Source organism: Salmo salar, chromosome 20 (assembly GCF_965601325.2).
Source record: "Salmo salar chromosome 20, fSalSal1, whole genome shotgun sequence".
Classification (NCBI taxonomy): domain Eukaryota; kingdom Metazoa; phylum Chordata; class Actinopteri; order Salmoniformes; family Salmonidae; genus Salmo; species Salmo salar.
This window is the reverse complement of record NC_138310.1, coordinates 88,110,533-88,131,846: the sequence shown is the minus strand read 5'-3', so window position 1 is coordinate 88,131,846 and position 21,314 is coordinate 88,110,533. Positions and strand designations below refer to the sequence as shown.

Sequence of the window (21,314 nt, the reverse complement as noted above, 5' to 3'; positions counted from 1 at the left end):
CCAACACACACTGACCAATACACACTGACCAACACACACTGACCAACACACACTGACCAACACACACTGACCAATACACACTGACCAATACACACTGACCAACACACACTGACCAATACACACTGACCAATACACACTGACCAATACACACTGACCAATACACACTGACCAACACACACTGACCAATACACACTGACCAATACACACTGACCAACACACACTGACCAACACACTGACCAACACACACTGACCAACACACACTGACCAACACACACTGACCAATACACACTGACCAATACACACTGACCAATACACACTGACCAATACACACTGACCAACACACACTGACCAACACACACTGACCAACACACACTGACCAATACACACTGACCAATACACACTGACCAATACACACTGACCAATACACACTGACCAATACACACTGACCAATACACACTGACCAATACACACTGACCAACACACACTGACCAACACACACTGACCAATACACACCAACACACACTGACCAACACACACTGACCAATACACACCAACACACACTGACCAATACACACTGACCAACACACACTGACCAATACACACTGACCAACACACACTGACCAACACACACTGACCAATACACACCAACACACACTGACCAATACACACTGACCAACACACACTGACCAATACACACTGACCAATACACACCGACCAACACACACTGACCAATACACACTGACCAATACACACTGACCAACACACACTGACCAATACACACTGACCAATACACACCAACACACACTGACCAACACACACTGACCAATACACACTGACCAACACACACTGACCAACACACACTGACCAATACACACTGACCAACACACACTGACCAACACACACTGACCAACACACACTGACCAACACACACTGACCAATACACACTGACCAACACACTGACCAATACCACTGACCAATACACTGACCAATACACACCAACACACACTGACCAATACACACCAACACACACTGACCAATACACACTGACCAATATACAATCTAAAGTGTGTGTGTTTGTCCTCACCCTCTTGCTGAAGGAGGCGAAGGGGTCCAGTCTCTCCTCATACTGGGAGGAGTAACGCACTGTAACTGTGTCATCACTGCCTCCAGCCTATAGGGGGAGACAGATCAGTCAGTCAGGAAGTCAGTCCAGCCTATAGGGGGAGACAGATCAGTCAGTCAGGAAGTCAGTCCAGCCTGGGGGAGCGTCAGCGCGGGCAGCCAGCCAGGGGGAGCGTCAGTCAGTCAGGAAGTCAGTCCAGCCTATAGGGGGAGACAGATCAGTCAGTCAGGAAGTCAGTCCAGCCTATAGGGGGAGACAGATCAGTCAGTCAGGAAGTCAGTCCAGCCTATAGGGGGAGACAGATCAGTCAGTCAGGAAGTCAGTCCAGCCTGAGGGGGGCGTCAGCGCGGGCAGACCAGCCATGGGGGGCAGTCACGTCAGGAAGTCAGTCCAGCCTATAGGGGGAGACAGATCAGTCAGTCAGGAAGTCAGTCCAGCCTATAGGGGGAGACAGATCAGTCAGTCAGGAAGTCAGTCCAGCCTATAGGGGGGACGACAGCAGTCAGGGTCAGTCCAGCCGAGGGGGAGCGTCAGTCGCAGGGCGCCGCCTATAGGGGGAGACAGATCAGTCAGTCAGGAAGTCAGTCCAGCCTATAGGGGGAGACAGATCAGTCAGTCAGGAAGTCAGTCCAGCCTATAGGGGGAGACAGATCAGTCAGTCAGGAAGTCAGTCCAGCCTATAGGGGGAGACAGATCAGTCAGTCAGGAAGTCAGTCCAGCCTATAGGGGGAGACAGATCAGTCAGTCAGGAAGTCAGTCCAGCCTATAGGGGGAGACAGATCAGTCAGTCAGGAAGTCAGTCCAGCCTATAGGGGGAGACAGATCAGTCAGTCAGGAAGTCAGTCCAGCCTATAGGGGGAGACAGATCAGTCAGTCAGGAAGTCAGTCAAAAGAAAACAACCCTACAACAGGGGGAGTCGCAGACCGTAGCAAGACGTTTAGTCTGTTGCAAAAACGTTTTGCAACGGAAACGGTTTACTCCAAACTAAAAACGTTTTGCAACGAAAACCAGTTTCTATTGCACAGAATCAGGTAGGTCCCCTCCCCGTTTGGTGTCCTAGAGTAAAAGGTAAACGATTTCCGAAGCAAAACGTTTAGCAATAGACCAAATATTTTTGCTATGATCTGTGACTAATGAATACACCCCTGCTCTTCTGAAGTGATGGGTGGCTGGCCAGCTACTCACCCTGCCAGGGTAGCTCTGGAGGAACCTACTCACCCTGCCAGGGTAGCTCTGGAGGAACCTACTCACCCTGCCAGGGTAGCTCTGGAGGAACCTACTCACCCAGCCAGGGTAGCTCTGGAGGAACCTACTCACCCAGCCAGGGTAGCTCAGTAGGAACCTACTCACCCTGCCAGGGTAGCTCTGGAGGAACCTACTCACCCTGCCAGGGTAGCTCTGGAGGAACCTACTCACCCTGCCAGGGTAGCTCTGGAGGAACCTACTCACCCTGCCAGGGTAGCTCTGGAGGAACCTACTCACCCCGCCAGGGTAGCTCTGGAGGAACCTTCTCACCCCGCCAGGGTAGCTCTGGAGGAACCTTCTCACCCCGCCAGGGTAGGTCTGGAGGAACCTACTCACCCCGCCAGGGTAGCTCTGGAGGAACCTACTCACCCTGCCAGGGTAGCTCTGGAGGAACCTACTCACCCCGCCAGGGTAGCTCTGGAGGAACCTACTCACCCTGCCAGGGTAGCTCTGGAGGAACCTACTCACCCCGCCAGGGTAGATCTGGAGGAACCTACTCACCCCGCCAGGGTAGCTCTGGAGGAACCTACTCACCCTGCCAGGGTAGCTCTGGAGGAACCTACTCACCCTGCCAGGGTAGGTCTGGAGGAACCTACTCACCCTGCCAGGGTAGCTCTGGAGGAACCTACTCACCCTGCCAGGGTAGATCTGGAGGAACCTACTCACCCTGCCAGGGTAGCTCTGGAGGAACCTACTCACCCTGCCAGGGTAGGTCTGGAGGAACCTACTCACCCTGCCAGGGTAGGTCTGGAGGAACCTACTCACCCTGCCAGGGTAGCTCTGGAGGAACCTACTCACCCTGCCAGGGTAGATCTGGAGGAACCTACTCACCCTGCCAGGGTAGCTCTGGAGGAACCTACTCACCCTGCCAGGGTAGCTCTGGGAGGAACCTACTCACCCTGCCAGGGTAGCTCTGGAGGAACTTGATCTTCTCGTAGAGTTTGATGTTGTCGGCACGCAGGCTGTCCAGCTCACTCTGCAGGGCCTGCATGGTCACCTGCACGGAACGACTCTCCTGGAGGACACAGAGACAGAGAGGGAAGGGGGTTAAGAAAGAGTGTGGAAAAGTCAGTGTGTGTGTGTGTGTGTGTGTGTGTGTGTGAGAGAGAGAGAGAGAGAGAGAGAGAGAGAGGGGACTCACAGCCTCCAGCTCCTGGTTGCGTGAGCGGAACCTCTCTCTCTGGCTGGAGATTATGGAGAGGAGAGAGTCCATCTGGCCTTGAGGCAGCTCCCCCTGGGGGGCCATGCCTAGGGGGGACACCCAGCACCGTTATATACACACCCAGCACCGTTACATACAGCAAGCACCGTTATATACACACCCAGCACCGTTATATACACACCCAGCACCGTTACATACACACCCAGCACCGTTACATACACACCCAGCACCGTTATATACACACCCTGCACCGTTACATACAGCACCGTTATATACACACCCAGCACCGTTACATACAGCACCGTTATATACACAGACAGCACCGTTATATACACACCCAGCACCGTTACGTACACACCCAGCACCGTTACATACAGCACCGTTATATACACACCCAGCACCGTTACATACAAACCCAGCACCGTTACGTACACACCCAGCACCGTTACGTACACACCGTTATATACACACCCAGCACCGTTACGTACACACCCAGCACCGTTACGTACACACCCAGCACCGTTACATACACACCCAGCACCGTTACATACACACCCAGCACCGTTACATACACACCCAGCACCGTTACATACAGCACCGTTACGTACACACCCAGCACCGTTACACCCAGCACCGTTACACCCAGCACCGTTACACCCAGCACCGTCACATACACACCCAGCACCGTTACATACACACCCAGCACCGTTACATACAGCACCGTTACGTACACACCCAGTACCGTTACGTACACACCCAGCACCGTTACATACAGCACCGTTATATACACACCCAGCACCGTTACATACAAACCCAGCACCGTTACGTACACACCCAGCACCGTTACGTACACACCGTTATATACACACCCAGCACCGTTACGTACACACCCAGCACCGTTACATACACACCCAGCACCGTTACATACAGCACCGTTACGTACACACCCAGCACCGTTACACCCAGCACCGTTACACCCAGCACCGTTACACCCAGCACCGTTACACCCAGCACCGTCACATACACACCCAGCACCGTTACATACACACCCAGCACCGTTACATACAGCACCGTTACGTACACACCCAGTACCGTTACATACACACCCAGCACCGTTATATACACACCCAGCACCGTTACGTACACACCCAGCACCGTTACATACAGCACCGTTACGTACACACCCAGCACCGTTACGTACACACACAGCACCGTTACACCCAGCACCGTTACACCCAGCACCGTTACACCCAGCACCGTTACACCCAGCACCGTCACGTACACACCCAGCACCGTCACGTACACACCCAGCACCGTCACGTACACACCCAGCACCGTCACGTACACACCCAGCACCGTCACGTACACACCCAGCACCGTTACGTACACACCCAGCACCGTTACATACAGCACCGTTACGTACACACCCAGCACCGTTACGTACACACCCAGCACCGTTACGTACACACCCAGCACCGTTACGTACACACCCAGCACCGTTACATACAGCACCGTTACATACAGCACCGTTACGTACACACACAGCACCGTTACGTACACGCCCAGCACCGTTACATACACGCCCAGCACCGTTACATACACACCCAGCACCGTTACATACACACCCAGCACCGTTACATACACACCCAGCACCGTTACGTACACACCCAGCACCGTTACGTACACACCCAGCACCGTTACGTACACACCCAGCACCGTTACGTACACACCCAGCACCGTTACGTACACACCCAGCACCGTTACATACAGCACCCAGCACCGTTACATACAGCACCCAGCACCGTTATGTACACACCCAGCACCGTTATGTACACACCCAGCACCGTTACGTACACACCCAGCACCGTTACGTACACACCCAGCACCGTTACGTACACACCCAGCACCGTTACGTACACACCCAGCACCGTTACATACACACCCAGCACCGTTACATACACACCCAGCACCGTTACATACACACCCAGCACCGTTACATACAGCACCGTTACATACAGCACCGTTACATACAGCACCGTTACATACAGCACCGTTACATACACACCCAGCACTGTTACATACACACCCAGCACTGTTACATACACACCCAGCACCGTTACATACACACCCAGCACCGTTACATACACACCCAGCACCGTTACATACACACCCAGCACCGTTATATACACACCCAGCTCCTACGACATACCTGTAAACATGGCAGTGGCCTCTCTGATTGGCTCAGGGATGCTGTCAATCATGCTAGTCAGGTCAGACCCCTGGTGGAGAAAACATTAAATCAATCTTTATTTAAAGTACATTTCAATTCTTTACACTAATAAGAACAGATTAGACATGGGGTCATTTGGGGTTCAGGACCCGATTCGGACTTAAGTCAACTTCTCTCGTCTGAACAGGGACCTATGTGCATCTTAGTGATGGGGAGACTAACACAAGGCTGGTAGTGATGTCGCAGGGTCATGGGGGTAAAAGGTCAGAGAGGTGAAAGAGAACCTCAGCATCAGGGCGTGACAGGGAGGACATGGTCTGGATGCTGCTCAGGTCGTGTTCCAGTTTGAGGATGAGCTCTTTCTGCTCGGCGCTGGTTCGGACCGCAGACGAGAACTCCAGCTGCAGGTCTGCATAGCGTCCTATGGAGGAAACACGTGGAGCCAGAGGACAGCCAGTTAAACACACAACATCACAGATCATCAGTGCTTATGCTTACAGTACATTCAATTCATTTTCAGACCCATATAACATCTGTATGTTCTGGTCATATGTAGCTCTCCAGTCAGTCACTTAGCGGTTTCAGACGTCAACAGCCGTGGGTCTCGATTACTCCACGAGACATTTTACCCAGGCTTCTGAAGAACACAGGACGTAACAGGTTCTGAAGAACACTTACCAAAACACAGGACGAAACAGCGCCTGAAGAACACTTACCAAAACACAGGACAAAACAGGTTCTGAAGAACACTTACCAAAACACAGGACGAAACAGGTTCTGAAGAACACTTACCAAAACACAGGACGAAACAGGTTCTGAAGAACACTTACCAAAACACAGGACGAAACAGGTTCTGAAGAACACTTACCAAAACACAGGACGAAACAGGTTCTGAAGAACACTTACCAAAACACAGGACGAAACAGGTTCTGAAGAACACTTACCAAAACACAGGACGAAACAGGTTCTGAAGAACACTTACCAAAACACAGGACGAAACAGCGCCTGAAGAACACTTACCAAAACACAGGACGAAACAGCGTCTGAAGAACACTTACCAAAACACAGGACGAAACAGGTTCTGAAGAACACTTACCAAAACACAGGACGAAACAGCGCCCGAAGAACACTTACCAAAACACAGGACGAAACAGCGTCTGAAGAACACTTACCAAAACACAGGACGAAACAGGTTCTGAAGAACACTTACCAAAACACAGGACGAAACAGGTTCTGAAGAACACTTACCAAAACACAGGACGAAACAGCGCCTGAAGAACACTTACCAAAACACAGGACGAAACAGGTGCTGAAGAACACAGGATAGAACAGGTTCTTGTCTGAACAAAGTTCTGTCCTGACTGGCTTGTTTGTTAAAAGGACACTTTCAAAGTGAGGCTTCTGCCTAAAATGTCTCTGTCTCTCTGTGTGTGTGTCTATCGCTCTCCCTCTCTCCATGTGTTTCTCCCTCTCTGTGTGCGTCTCTCCCTCTCTGTGTGCGTCTCTCCCTCTCTGTGTGCGTCTCTCCCTCTCTGTGTGCGTCTCTCCCTCTCTGTGTGCGTCTCTCCCTCTCTGTGTGCGTCTCTCCCTCTCTGTGTGCGTCTCTCCCTCTCTGTGTGCGTCTCTCCCTCTCTGTGTGCGATGTCATTTAAAAAAATATATTATTACATTTTTGAACCCTCAAAGTTCCAGAATGGGGTAAAAATGTCAGCCATATTGTTCAGGGAGAAATCCAAACCAGTCTGATTGGAACGAAATGGCCCTAGAGGCATAATCCTGATTTAACGTTTACATTTTAGTCATTTAGCAGATGCTCTTATCCAGACCGACTTACAAGAACAGTTAGGGGTTAAGTGCCTTGCTCAAGGACACGTCGGCAGATTCTCCTTTTAGTCTGCTTGGGGACTCGAACCAGCAACCTTTCGGTTACTGGCCCAACTCTCTTAACCGCTAGGTTACCTGCCGCCCCAGTTAAAAGATGACCCGAGGTCAACAAAGTCATTGTAGAGCATCATGGCATCACATCCTTCAGTAGGGAATGAGATGGCAGAAACGTCAAAGACAACACCATCTGTGTTTGTATAAAAGAGATTTACTTCAATTATCACACCTAGGGTGCAAGTGAATAATCCTAATAACAACACTACATTGTTTATTACAGTGATATTGCTTCTCCATGTTGTGTAAGGGACTGTCTTACAGCGCTGAGAACAGACAACATGACAGAAAAATATTCAACGGAAACAAGCAAACCCAAGGCAAGGCCAATGAAAGCAGGTTCAGAAAAATGTTTGGAGCAACCCAAGTGCTAGCTAGGAAAACTAGGATATCCTAGCCATCCTTTAACAACCATACAAAACACCAACCTGGTCTCAGAGCATTTCGTATTTTCTGTATGTAAATCCGAGACACTACAATTTCTATGATATGTTACGTTTCATATGGTATTCATTTGTGGATGTCCATCACCCATTTTGTATGATATGTTACGAATTACAATTCGTATTATATGTTACGAAAAAGCAAAACGTACAATGTTACGAATTAACAAAACGCTTAAGTTGTCCGTGATGAGATTCGAACTCGCAACCTTTGGGTTGCTAGACGTTCGCGTTATATGCCCACCTGTAACATATTTTACTAAATAGAGTGTCACGGATTTACACACAGAATAATACGAAATGCTCTGAGACCGGGTTGAATACACTGAAACATAAATAAGTGACTGGGATAGGATGAGAAGACTTCAACAACAAATTGTTGCTGACTGAAATTAACAAATTATAACGCTTCACTCTGAACTGACACAAACAAATGATTGGTTCAAGCCACCGAAAGCATATTAAAGCTTTGTGAAGAGGTACGGATAAACCCCCTCTCTTCATTTTGGTTTACAACTTACTCTGTGCTGATCTCAAGAGTGGGAAACGATGTAGGGAGAATTTGGGCTAGACGTTTCTCACCAAAGATTCACTTCAACCAAAGTTTCATTTCATCTTAATGGCTGATATCATATTGATAAGAATATTAAATAGAAAGTGTCTTAGCTTGTGAATGATCTGTGGATTTTGTGCAGTGAACGGAACAACCTTTTTGTTTGGTTGAGATTTTAACTTGGGAAAAAAAACTTCATCTCTGTCTACAGCTGCTATTTCATAAAGACCCATTAGTGTGTTCTGCTCAGACATAATACCAAGAAACAGAAACCGTTCAAGCGGACTTGGTAAACTCATTATGGGTATCCATTGTCCAAAACACAAGTAGCCAGCTAATGACTGGACAGCATGACAACTCAATAAACAGGAAGTCAGTCCAGTGCAAGGATGGGGGTCAATTCCATTTAAACTCCAATTTATTCAGGAAGCATACTGAAATTCCAATTATCTTCAATGCTTTTTCAATTGGGAACATTTAGAATTTGGTTTACTTTCTGAATTGACAGGAATTTAAAATGGACTTGACTCCAACCCTGGTCCAGTGCCTTTTACTAACTGGGCCATTCTACCCAGTCTCCTCATCCAGCTACTGACAGACCAGAGCCAGTAGAGACAGACAAGGTAGAAACACAATTATTATGTTCATATATATATATATATATGCCTGAAATAGGAGAGTTCCATGAGGGACATAGACAGGGGCCCGATAAACACAACATTCTCCAGTGTGATGTGTATTGTGCTGTGATGTGAGAAAGAGGAAGTGTGTGTGCTGTGTATACCAATGATTCTGAAAGTATTTTCCTTCTTACAAAAATCCACTTCAATAATATGTCTTTTTAAAAAGTATTAGAAAACAGAGAATTGTTTTTCCTAGTCCTGATATGGAGCCCAGTGCTGCGGTCCAGACCGCCTCTACAACCACATACACTAATAACTACTACTTCAATAGAACGAACAATAACAATGTTTTACAACTTCAGGAGACTTTAACATGATATACAGTCTGTTGCATCTGTACAGCGTTTTATACAACAGTGTATAGAATCATCCGATTTAGCTTTATAGAAAAATATCTGTGGATGGAAAATTCCTGAATTCCCCCTCCTCCCCCCCCCACCAAACAAAATAAACCCAATCAAATCGGACAATAACATCAAATTGTTCAGCTGTAAAAGCCAGATTAGAATATTTAACACAAAACAAACTTTTCCCATCAGACACTGCAGGCTGAACCTCGTACAGTCTAATCTGAAAACTTGACTTCTCCTAGAGGAAACTGTGTAAATAACCAAACACAAAAGACACGTACAACCAAACACACAGCAGATCCCCTTCTACACAGAAACTCTTGAATGCCACTAAACTTGACCCTTTAAATTTTGACAGCAAAAGTGTTGAGAAACACAAATAAGCTAAAAAGTACCAAAATATGAAGATGACGATCGATGCAATTTGTTCCTACAGTCTTCATGAAAAATGATTAGAGAGACCGGTCCATTGGAAGTGGATGAGGAGAAAAGCACAAGATAAATGCCTTTTAGAGACTTGGTGTATTATATACAGAACAAGGTGCCATTTGGAGAGCAGCTGTAGTCTCTGTAATGGCAGTCGGAAGTGTGGCCAGTCATACAGAGAGCGACGGTCAATCCTGACATCATCATACTGACGGGACATCTGACCTGACACAGACAGCACCCATTTGGTTTCCGTGACGATATAAACTACTTAATAAATAGGATTCTGTCAGATCAGAATAAACATCAATTCGAGATAGAAATGGACTATGGTAAACTGCACCTACAGCCTCCAAAATATAGTGTAATCTACACCCAGGTCAAAGGTCTCTAACTAAAGCATCAGCTGAACAGCGGTCCATGGTTGATGACATCACTGCCCTGTGTCCGACTGGCTGCTGAAGGCACGGTCTCTGATGATCTCCCACTGTCTGGGAGAGCAGATACAACAGACAAGCTGTCAGAGTGTTGGAAGTGCTTAAGAGCATTAAAACACTCATGATAAAAGCAGTAGAGGTTCAAGAGACAGCCCAAGCCAGGCAGGAGAAGACAATGTTTCTCTCATTAGGAGATCACAGCTGTTTTACAGCCTTCATCACAGAGAGAGTGAGAGAGAGGGGGGAGAGATGGAGAGAGAGAGAGGGGGGAGAGATGGAGAGGGAGGGGGGAGAGATGGAGAGGGGAGAGATGGAGAGAGAGGGGGGAGAGATGGAGAGAGAAGGGGGATAGATGGAGAGAGAGGGGGGAGGGATGGGGAGAGAGAGAGGGGGGAGAGATGGAGAGGGAGGGGGGAGAGATGGAGAGAGAAGGGGGATAGATGGAGAGAGAGGGGGGAGAGATGGGGAGAGAGAGAGGGGGAGAGATGGAGAGGGAGGGGGGAGAGATGGAGAGAAGGGGGATAGATGGAGAGAGAGGGGGGAGAGATGAAGGGGGGAGAACTATAAATAAATACACTACCATTGAAAAGTTTGGGGTCACTTAGACATTTCCTTGTTTTTTTAAAAGAAACTTACATTTTTTGTCCATTAAAATAACATAAAATTGATCAGAAATACAGTGTAGACCTTGTTGATGTTGTAAATGACTTTTGTAGCAGGAAACGGCAGATTTTTTCTATGCAATATCTACATAGGCGTACAGAGGCCCATGATCAGCAACCACCACTCCTGTGTTCCAATGGCACGTTGTGTTAGCTAATCCAAGTTTATCATTTTAAAAGGCTAATTGATCATTACAAAACCATTTTGCAATTATGTTAGCACAGCTGAAAACTGTTGTGCTAATTAAAGAAGCAATAAAACTGGCCTTCTTTAGACTAGTTGAGTATCTGGAGCATCAGCATTTGTGGGTTTGATTACAGGCTCAAAATGGCGAGAAACAAAGAACTTTCTTCTGAAACTCGTCAGTCTATTCTTGTTCTGAGAAATGAAGGCTATTCCATGTGAGAAATTGCCAAGAAACTGAAGATCTCGTACAACGCTGTGCACTACTTCCTTCACAGAACAGCGCAAACTGGCTCTAGAAAGAGTGGGAGGCCCTGGTTCACAACTGAGCTAGAGGACAAGTACATCAGTGTCTAGTTTGAGAAACAGACGCCTCACAAGTCCTCAACTGGCAGCTTCATTAAATAGTACCCGCAAAACACCAGTCTCAACGTCAACAGTGAAGAGGCGACTCCGGGATGCTGGCCTTCTAGGCAGAGTTCCTCTGTCCAGTGTCTGTGGTCTTTTGCCCATCTTTTTTTTTTCTTCATCTCCCCAATTTTGTGGTATCCAATTGGTAGTAGTTACAGTCTTGTCTCATCGCTGCAACTCCCGTATGGACTCAGGAGAGGCGAAGGTCGAGAGCCGTGCGTCCTCCGAAACACGACCCAACCGCACTGCTTCTTGACGCAACGCATATCCAACCCGGAAGCCAGCCGCACCAATGTGTCGGAGGAAACACCGTACACCTGGCGACCCGGTCAGAGTGCACTGTGCCCGGCCCGCCACAGGAGTCGCTAGTGCGCGATGAGACAAGGATATCCCCGCCGGCCAAACCCTCCTCTAAACCGGACGACGCTGGGCCAATTGTGCGCCGCCCCATGGGCCTCCCGGTCGCGGCCGGCTGCGACAGAGCCTGGGGACTCGAACCCAGAATCTCTAGTGGCACTGCCTTAGACCACTGTACCACCGAGGAGGCCCGCTCTTTTGCCCATCTTAATGTTTTCTTTTTATTGGCCAGTCTGAGATATGGCTTTTTCTTTGCAACTCTACCGCCTCTTCACTGTTGACGTTGAGACTGGTGTTTGCGGGTACTATTTAATGAAGCTGCCAGTTGAGAACTTGTGAGGCGTCTGTTACAGGCCATTGGACATCAGGGGAGTAGGGCTACAGGCCATTGGACATCAGGGGAGTAGGGCTACAGGCCATTGGACATCAGCGTAGTAGGGCTACAGGCCATTGGACATCAGCGGAGTAGGGCTACAGGCCATTGGACATCAGCGGAGTAGGGCTACAGGCCATTGGACATCAGCGTAGTAGGGCTACAGGCCATTGGACATCAGCGTAGTAGGGCTACAGGCCATTGGACATCAGCGGAGTAGGGCTACAGGCCATTGGACATCAGCGGAGTAGGGCTACAGGCCATTGGACATCAGCGGAGTAGGGCTACAGGCCATTGGACATCAGCGGAGTAGGGCTACAGGCCATTGGACATCAGCGGAGTAGGGCTACAGGCCATTGGACATCAGCGGAGTAGGGCTACAGGCCATTGGACATCAGCGTAGTAGGGCTACAGGCCATTGGACATCAGCGTAGTAAGGCTACAGGCCATTGGACATCAGCGTAGTAGGGCTACATGCCATTGGACATCAGCGTAGTAGGGCTACAGGCCATTGGACATCAGGGGAGTAGGGCTACAGGCCATTGGACATCAGGGGAGTAGGGCTACAGGCCATTGGACATCAGGGTAGTAGGGCTACAGGCCATTGGACATCAGGGGAGTAGGGCTACAGGCCATTGGACATCAGGGGAGTAGGGCTACAGGCCATTGGACATCAGGGGAGTAGGGCTACAGGCCATTGGACATCAGGGTAGTAGGGCTACAGGCCATTGGACATCAGGGTAGTAGGGCTACAGGCCATTGGACATCAGGGTAGTAGGGCTACAGGCCATTGGACATCAGTGGAGTAGGGCTACAGGCCATTGGACATCAGTGGAGTAGGGCTACAGGCCATTGGACATCAGGGTAGTAGGGCTACAGGCCATTGGACATCAGGGTAGTAGGGCTACAGGCCATTGGACATCAGCGTAGTAGGGCTACAGGCCATTGGACATCAGCGTAGTAGGGCTACAGGCCATTGGACATCAGCGTAGTAGGGCTACAGGCCATTGGACATCAGGGGAGTAGGGCTACAGGCCATTGGACATCAGGGGAGTAGGGCTACAGGCCATTGGACATCAGGGTAGTAGGGCTACAGGCCATTGGACATCAGGGTAGTAGGGCTACAGGCCATTGGACATCAGGGTAGTAGGGCTACAGGCCATTGGACATCAGTGGAGTAGGGCTACAGGCCATTGGACATCAGTGGAGTAGGGCTACAGGCCATTGGACATCAGGGTAGTAGGGCTACAGGCCATTGGACATCAGGGTAGTAGGGCTACAGGCCATTGGACATCAGCGTAGTAGGGCTACAGGCCATTGGACATCAGTGGAGTAGGGCTACAGGCCATTGGACATCAGTGGAGTAGGGCTACAGGCCATTGGACATCAGTGGAGTAGGGCTACGTTGTAATGAAATGCCGTCATGCAGATGTAGGGAATACCGTAGCACAGTAACCCTGATTTCTTTCTGAAATCCTGATTAATCAATAAATATATATGGACTTAGAACTCTGGGAATGCTTTTGGTTTCTAACCAATGGTGAGAGGTGTGAAATGATGTCAGGAGATTGGCTAAGGAGACCCAGTATAATGAAGGGTTTTGGTTTAGAACCAAGTCCCCTGGGTGCTGCTGGCTCAGTGTTGTCACCAGGCGTTGTCACCAGGAGTTGCCACCAAACACAGTATAAAGAAGCAGTGTCGTGCTGGGCTGCAGGTCATGAGTAAAAAGCCTGTGTTTGGTTTGAAACCACGTGTGAAAGGCATACATTTCCCAGAGTTATTTGGAGTGCTGAGCTGAACAGGAGGGGTTTGCGTAGCAGCCTACAGTCACAATAAGTGCTTGGTGTGTCTATGGATGGGTCTGTCATGGCTGCTATGGATACGGGCTGCTTCTACCGATGCATAACAACAGTATTACTGTATCAGATCAATCAATAACAGTGTTATGATGGATGGATAATGCTTTGGAGCTTGGCGAGGCCATACAGTCTGTAATGTATACAGTCTGTAACATAAGGGACACGACGGATACAACTCTGTAAAAGAACACTTCCTTATTTCCTTAAATATATACTCTTTCGATCTCAATTCGGCAGAGATGATTCTCTGGGCCGAGATCAGTCAAGACTAATTGTCATGAGTCTATTTCCTATCACCAGACACCATTTTGACAAAACATACCCACTAACAGGAAAGAGAGACAACAGGGTACTATGATTCTTCTAAAAGCCCCCTACTGTACATCAAGGCTGCCTGTATGACTTCACTGAGTTTACTGCACTGTGTTCTTCAGACAGCACCGGTGTATGTGGCGCCTGTGAAATGGAAAGCATGCCCTGGAGACAGCATGACGTTGCCCCAAACAGACACCATCAGACACGAGCCATTGGGAGATATAGATACTCTGATCTAGGAGATAGTGCCAAGAGATACTCTCTGATCTAGGAGATAGTGCCAAGAGATACTCTCTGATCTAGGAGATAGTGCCAAGAGATACTCTCTGATCTAGGAGATAGTGCCAAGAGATACTCTCTGATCTAGGAAAGGGTTTTTTAAACTATAGGTGGGGACCCAAAGCTGGCCCTGGGCAAGTGAGGTGGGTCCCGAATTATGAGAATACATCTATAACCACATACTATTTCTTCTTAATTTGGGTCGTTGAAGGATGATTTGCACCACGGGAAGATGGTAAATTTCTCATTTGGGTCTTGAGCTGAAAAAGTTGAAGAACCCCTGATCTAAGAGATAGTTGTAAGAGATATTCTGTGATTTTGGATATGGTGCCAAGAGAGACAGTATTCAGTGATCCTAGGAGATAGTGCCAAGAGATATTGTGTAATCTTGTCTTGTAGATGTATCGTTTGATTCAACGATAAAGAGCATGAGCGCTGTGAGGGAAACAGTCAATGCCTGAGCATATACTGTAGATTCCATGTCTATTTAAAAGCAACGTAAATGACACGTCCAATAAACTTCAGAATTCATCAAAATACAAACGTATGGGAACTAACTACATCGTGTAAATATTACCCAATACTGCCGGCAGTTTCAGTCCCCCCCACCCCGCAAATAAAAGTACTTCAGCCCTCAGGTAATCCATTATGCAATAAAAACATCAAGTCAAATAATAAGACATTAAATGAACAATACAGCTGAATAAAAACCAAACTATAAGTACGATATGACCATACAAAGAGTCTACAGTAAAATAATATCACACTACTTCATGATGCTAATAATAATAATAATAATAATAATAATAATAATAACAACAACCCATAAAACAGCTTATAGTAGAAATGGTGAGTGGCAGTTGTGCACTCTTAAGTGTGTGCAAGTACGTACAAGAAACGACCCCATTCACAACATTAAAAAACACACACACACACACACGAAGAAGAGGCAGTGGGCTGACAGGCACCGAGAGAGGATGTTTATGAGGGGTAAGGGAGGGAGAGAGAGAGGGAGGGACGAGAGAGAGGGATGGGTAAGGGAGGGACGAGAGAGAGGGAGGGAAGGAGGGAGAGAGGGGGGGAGAGAGAGGGGGGGAGGGAGAGGGAGGGGTAAGGGATGGGGGGAGGGAGAGGGAGGGGTAAGGGATGGGGGGAGGGAGAGACGAGAGAGGGAGGGGTAAGGGAGGGAGGGAGAGGTAAGGCAGGGAGAGGTAAGGGAGGGAGGGAGAGGTAAGGCAGGGAGAGGTAAGGGAGGGAGGGAGAGGTAAGGGAGGGAGGGAGAGAGGGAGAGGTAAGGGAGGGAGGGAGAGAGGGAGAGAGGGAGAGAGAGAGGTAAGGGAGGGAGAGAGAGGGGGGGTAAGGGGGGGACGAGAGGGAGGGAGGGGTAAGGGAGGGACGAGAGGGAGGGAGGGGTAAGGGAGGGACAAGAGAGAGGGAGGGGTAAGGGAGGGAGGGAGGGAGGGAGAGAGAGAGAGAGAGAGAGGGGGGGGGGTGAGGGAGAGAGTTGTCATAAAGATCTAAACCAATAGGTGTACAGTACTAGCAACAGAATGTACAAACACAGCATACAGCAGCCGTACACTCCATGTGACCCATAGTCTAGTGTGACAACGTGTGGAATGAAGGACAGGGGACTTGTAGCCCTGGAGAAGGGTCTGGAGTAGGATGTGTGGAGTAGGATGTGTGGAGTAGGGTATTGTGGAGTAGGATGTGTGGAGTAGGATGTCTGGAGTAGGATGTCTGGAGTAGGATGTGTGGAGTAGGGTGTGTGGAGTAGGGTGTGTGGAGTAGGGTGTGTGGAGTAGGGTGTTGTGTAGGGTGTGTGGAGTAGGGTATGGTGTAGAGGTCGACCGATTATGATTTTTCAACGCCGATACCGATTATTGGAGGACCCAAAACCCCCGATACGATTAATCGGCCGATTTTTTTCCCGATGTATTTGTAATAATGACAATTACAACAATACTGAATGAACACTTATTTTAACTTAATATAATACATCAATAAAATCAATTTAGCCTCAAATAAATAATGAAAACATGTTCAATTTGGTTTAAATAATGCAAAAACAAAGTGATGGAGAAGAAAGTAAAAGTGCAATATGTGCCATGTAAAAAAGCTAACGTTTAAGTTCCTTGCTCAGAACATGAGAACATATGAAAGCTGGTGGTTCCTTTTAACATGAGTCTTCAATATTCCCAGGTAAGAAGTTTTAGGTTGTAGTTATTATAGGAATTATAGGACTATTTCTCTCTATACGATTTGTATTTCATATACCTTTGATTATTGGATGTTCTTATAGGCACTTTAGTATTGCCAGTGTAACAGTATAGCTTCCGTCCCTCTCCTCGCTCCTACCTGGGCTCGAACCAGGAACACATCGACAACAGCCACCCTCGAAGAAGCGTTACCCATGCAGAGCAAGGGGAACAACTACTCCAAGTCTCAGAGCGAGTGACGTTTGAAACGATATTAGCGCACTCCCCGCTAACTAGCTAGCCATTTCACATCAGTTACACCAGCCTAATCTTGGGAGTTGATAGGCTTAAACAGCACAACGCTTGAAGCATTGCGAAGAGCTGCTGGCAAAACGCACGAAAGTGCTGTTTGAATGAATGCTTACGAGCCTGATGGTGCCTACCACCACTCAGCCAGACTGCTCTGTCAAATATCAAATCATAGACTTAATTATAACATAATAACACACAGAAATACGAGCCTTAGGTCATTAATATGGTCGAATCCGGAAACTATCATCTCGAAAACAAAACGTTTATTCTTTCAGTGAAATACGGAACCGTTCCGTGTTTTATCTAACGATCTAAGTCTCTAAGTCTCTAAGTCTAAATATTCCTGTTACATCGCCCAACCTTCAATGTTATGTCATAATTACGTAACATTCTGGCAAATTAGTTCGCAACGAGCCAGGCGGCCCAAACTGTTGCATATACCCTGACTCTGCGTGCAATGAACGGAAGAGAACTGACACACTTTCACCTGGTTAATATTGCCTGCTAACCTGGATTTCTTTTAGCTAAATATGCAGGTTTAAAAATATCTACTTCTGTGTATTGATTTTAAGAAAGGCATTGATGTTTATGGTTAGGTACAGTCGTGCAACGATTGTGCTTTTTTCACAAATGCGCTTTACCCCCGTTTGGCGAAGTTGGCTGTCTTTGTTAGGAAGAAATAGTCTTCACACAGTTCGCAACGAGCCAGGCGGCCCAAACTGCTGCATATACCCTGACTCTGTTGCAAGAGAAGTGACACAATTATCCTAGTTAAAAGAAATTCATGTTAGCAGGCAATATTAACTAAATATGCAGGTTAAAAAATATATACTTGTGTATTGATTTTAATAAAGACATTGATGTTTATGGTTAGGTACACGTTGGAGCAACGACAGTCCTTTTTCGCGAATGCGCACCTTATCGATTATATGCTACGCAGGACAGGCTAGATAAACTAGTAATATCATCAACCATGTGTAGTTAACTAGTGATTATGATTGACTGATTTTTATAAGATAAGTTTAATGCTAGCTAGCAACTTACCTTGGCTTCTTACTGCATTCGCATAACAGGCAGGCTCCTCGTGGAGTGCAATGTAAAGCAGGTGGTTAGAGCGTTGGACTAGTTAACCGTAAGGTTGCAAGATCGAATCCCCGGTCTGACAAGGTAAAAATCTGTCGTTCTGCCCCTGAACAAGGCAGTTAACCCACCGTTCCTAGGCCGTCATTGAAAATAAGAATGTGTTCTTAACTGACTTGCCTAGTTAAATGTGTAAAAAAATGTTGTTTTTTTGTGTGTTTTAAATCAGCAAATCGGTGTCCAAAAATACCGATTACCGATTGTTATGAAAACTTGAAATCGGCCCTAATTAATCGGCCATTCTGATTAATCGGTCGACCTCTAGTATGGTGTAGGGTGTGTGGAGTAGGGTGTGTGGAGTAGGGTGTGTGGAGTAGGGTGTGTGGAGTAGGGTGTATGAAGTAGGACTTTAGTATAAGCCACCTGCCTTTCTGTATGGAGAATAATACAGCAGCCTGTGTTATTGACCAAACCTGGGACTTCCAGTACAGATGATATTGACATGTCCGTGTTGTTTTGTCCAGTTTTCCTGATTTCACCTGGAAATATGTTTTGTGAAGGAAAACATTGGCAGAGACACAATAGGTCAGAGCAGGTTGGTTAAACTGTGATGTGTACACTTACTAACCCAGGACAATGACAACATATCACTACGTTAGATACTACGCCGTTTCATCATATATCATGTTTCAACTGGGAGTTAACCAAGTTTCATTTTTAAGTTTCAAAACAGTAACTCTTCTCTTTTTAGCTTTTGTAAAAACAATTCTCTAACTTGTACTCTCTAGAGTCAATAGACTGTGCAATCTCTTAGTGGCAACCAAATCGCTATATAAAAATCATCGTTGGAGTACACTAGGGAACAAAAAAAAGGTGGTTCCTCTTCCGTTGAGCGGTGCACCGGAGATACCACTCAGCACCATCACATGGCTGCTAGCAGGACCACACAGGGGTCAAAGGTCATTCTTCCCTCAGTAACTATGGAAACTTGGCCTTTTTAGGTTTGATTCTTCTCTTCAGCTGAATCATCTTGATCCTCAGCCACACACACACACACACACACACACACACACACACACACACACACACACACACACACACACACACACACACACACACACACACACACACACACACACACACACACACACACACACACACACACACACACACACACACACACACACACACACACACACACAGAATGAAGTAACAAGGTTAAAAAGCCACGTGAACCCTTAAAACAAAACACATCAGTGGAGAGAGAAAAAGGCAAAAGGTTTGCAACAGTCACTGGACAGTGTGGGAAAAGAGGTGGCTGGGCTCACTACGTGAGGGGAGTTCTGTGGGACAGGACACTGAGTTGACAGGGGAAAAATGGATCTCTTCTAAATGAACACATTAAAGAATTCTCCTCCTGTGAGTGCGTCCATCCATCCTTTAAAACAGCCCCAGCTCAGCCTGCCTTCCTGCCTGTCTGTCTGTGGTGCAGCCTGCCAGTAACTGGTGGAGTTGGGGGTACAGCAGGCCCTGTGGCCAGCAGGACGACTAAGTGCTTTACTCAGTAACAAAACTAAACTCAGTATTCAGAGAGCCTAGGATTCAATCCTTTTTGTCTTCTCAGAGTTCATTATATCTTCTTCTATATCTTGGTTTGGCAACCGCTTCTCTCTCTCTCTCAGGAAAGAGACTGGGTATAAAAATGGCCATTAAGCTTGGCTTTGGCTGTTGCCCTCTTCTGTCCAATAGGAGAAGACCAGGGTGAGGGTCAAAGGGCAGAGGTTGTGAGGTCATGAGAACAGGTGTGGGGGGGAGGGGTGAGGTTCAGAACTCCCACTCAGACAGGTCTTCCTTGCCGGCAGCCTTCTCCAGTCTGTGGATGATATTGTTGAGGTTGGCAGCTTTCTTCTTGCGCAGGGTATTGTCCCTGGGGTTCCTAGCCGGGGTTGAGGGTTGACTGGAGGGGGCTGAGAGAGAGAGACCTGCCTCAGGGGGACCGAAGAGGCTGCTGCTGCTGGAGCCTGGCCCGGCTGAACCTGAGGTAGTGCAGTTCCTCTGGACAGGGGATACACCTGACACCCCAGCTTCAACCCTGACCTCCATGTCCTGGTCCTCAGAGGCCTCTTTGTGCTCCTCTGGCCCTGTAGGCCCTCGGTGGCGGCCCTCCACCGTGCCATCGGACTCTGTCCCGTCACAGCTGTCCCCCTCCCCTGCTTTAGCTGCTGCCCCTGCAGCCTGAATCTCCTCTATGAAGAGCTCCCTGCGGATACGAGACCTGGGGAGGGACGGAGAACAGGGGGTTAAAGACTGACTCCTCAAACACAACTGGACATCATACGTCAAACAGAAGACCGTAAGTAGAAGTAGATTTGAACAAAACAGTCACCAATTCTACAGCGTGTAATATCACAGCACTAGGATTCACAGCAACAGAATAGACATGGTCTAATGAATTAGTTATAAGTCTGTTACTATCCCACACAAGACTCTTAATTTACATAATTCACTAGTGCTATCAACTTCAAAGAGTTAGAAGACCCACATGAAATTTAAGAGCACCAGAAAATAAGATTTATTCAATTGATTGCGATGGAGTCAATATTGGGCCTAAATGAATTCTAGTTGCTTTTGAAGTACATGTTGTGTACTACAAACCAATACATAACACCGTAAAGACATCGGTCTAGTTTATT

At 47.6% G+C, this 21,314-nt stretch overlaps 1 protein-coding gene across 6 annotated transcripts in view; it reads right to left on the bottom strand.

Annotated features, from left to right (window-relative positions):
• The window catches only part of LOC106581515 (protein CASP), a 181,715-nt gene that overhangs the window by 4,378 nt on the left and 156,023 nt on the right, over window positions 1-21,314 (bottom strand). For 5 of the 6 annotated variants that reach the window (XM_045704070.2, XM_045704072.2, XM_045704071.2 and 2 more), the window contains one exon: window positions 7,834-20,896. In XM_045704070.2, coding sequence (XP_045560026.1) covers window positions 20,446-20,896 — 451 coding nt within the window. In that variant the 3' untranslated portion in view covers window positions 7,834-20,445. Of the gene's footprint in view, window positions 1-1,084; window positions 1,172-3,267; window positions 3,385-3,510; window positions 3,618-5,740; window positions 5,811-6,045; window positions 6,183-7,833; window positions 20,897-21,314 lie in introns of those variants that run through there. The other variant, XM_045704075.1, reaches the window with a different exon arrangement.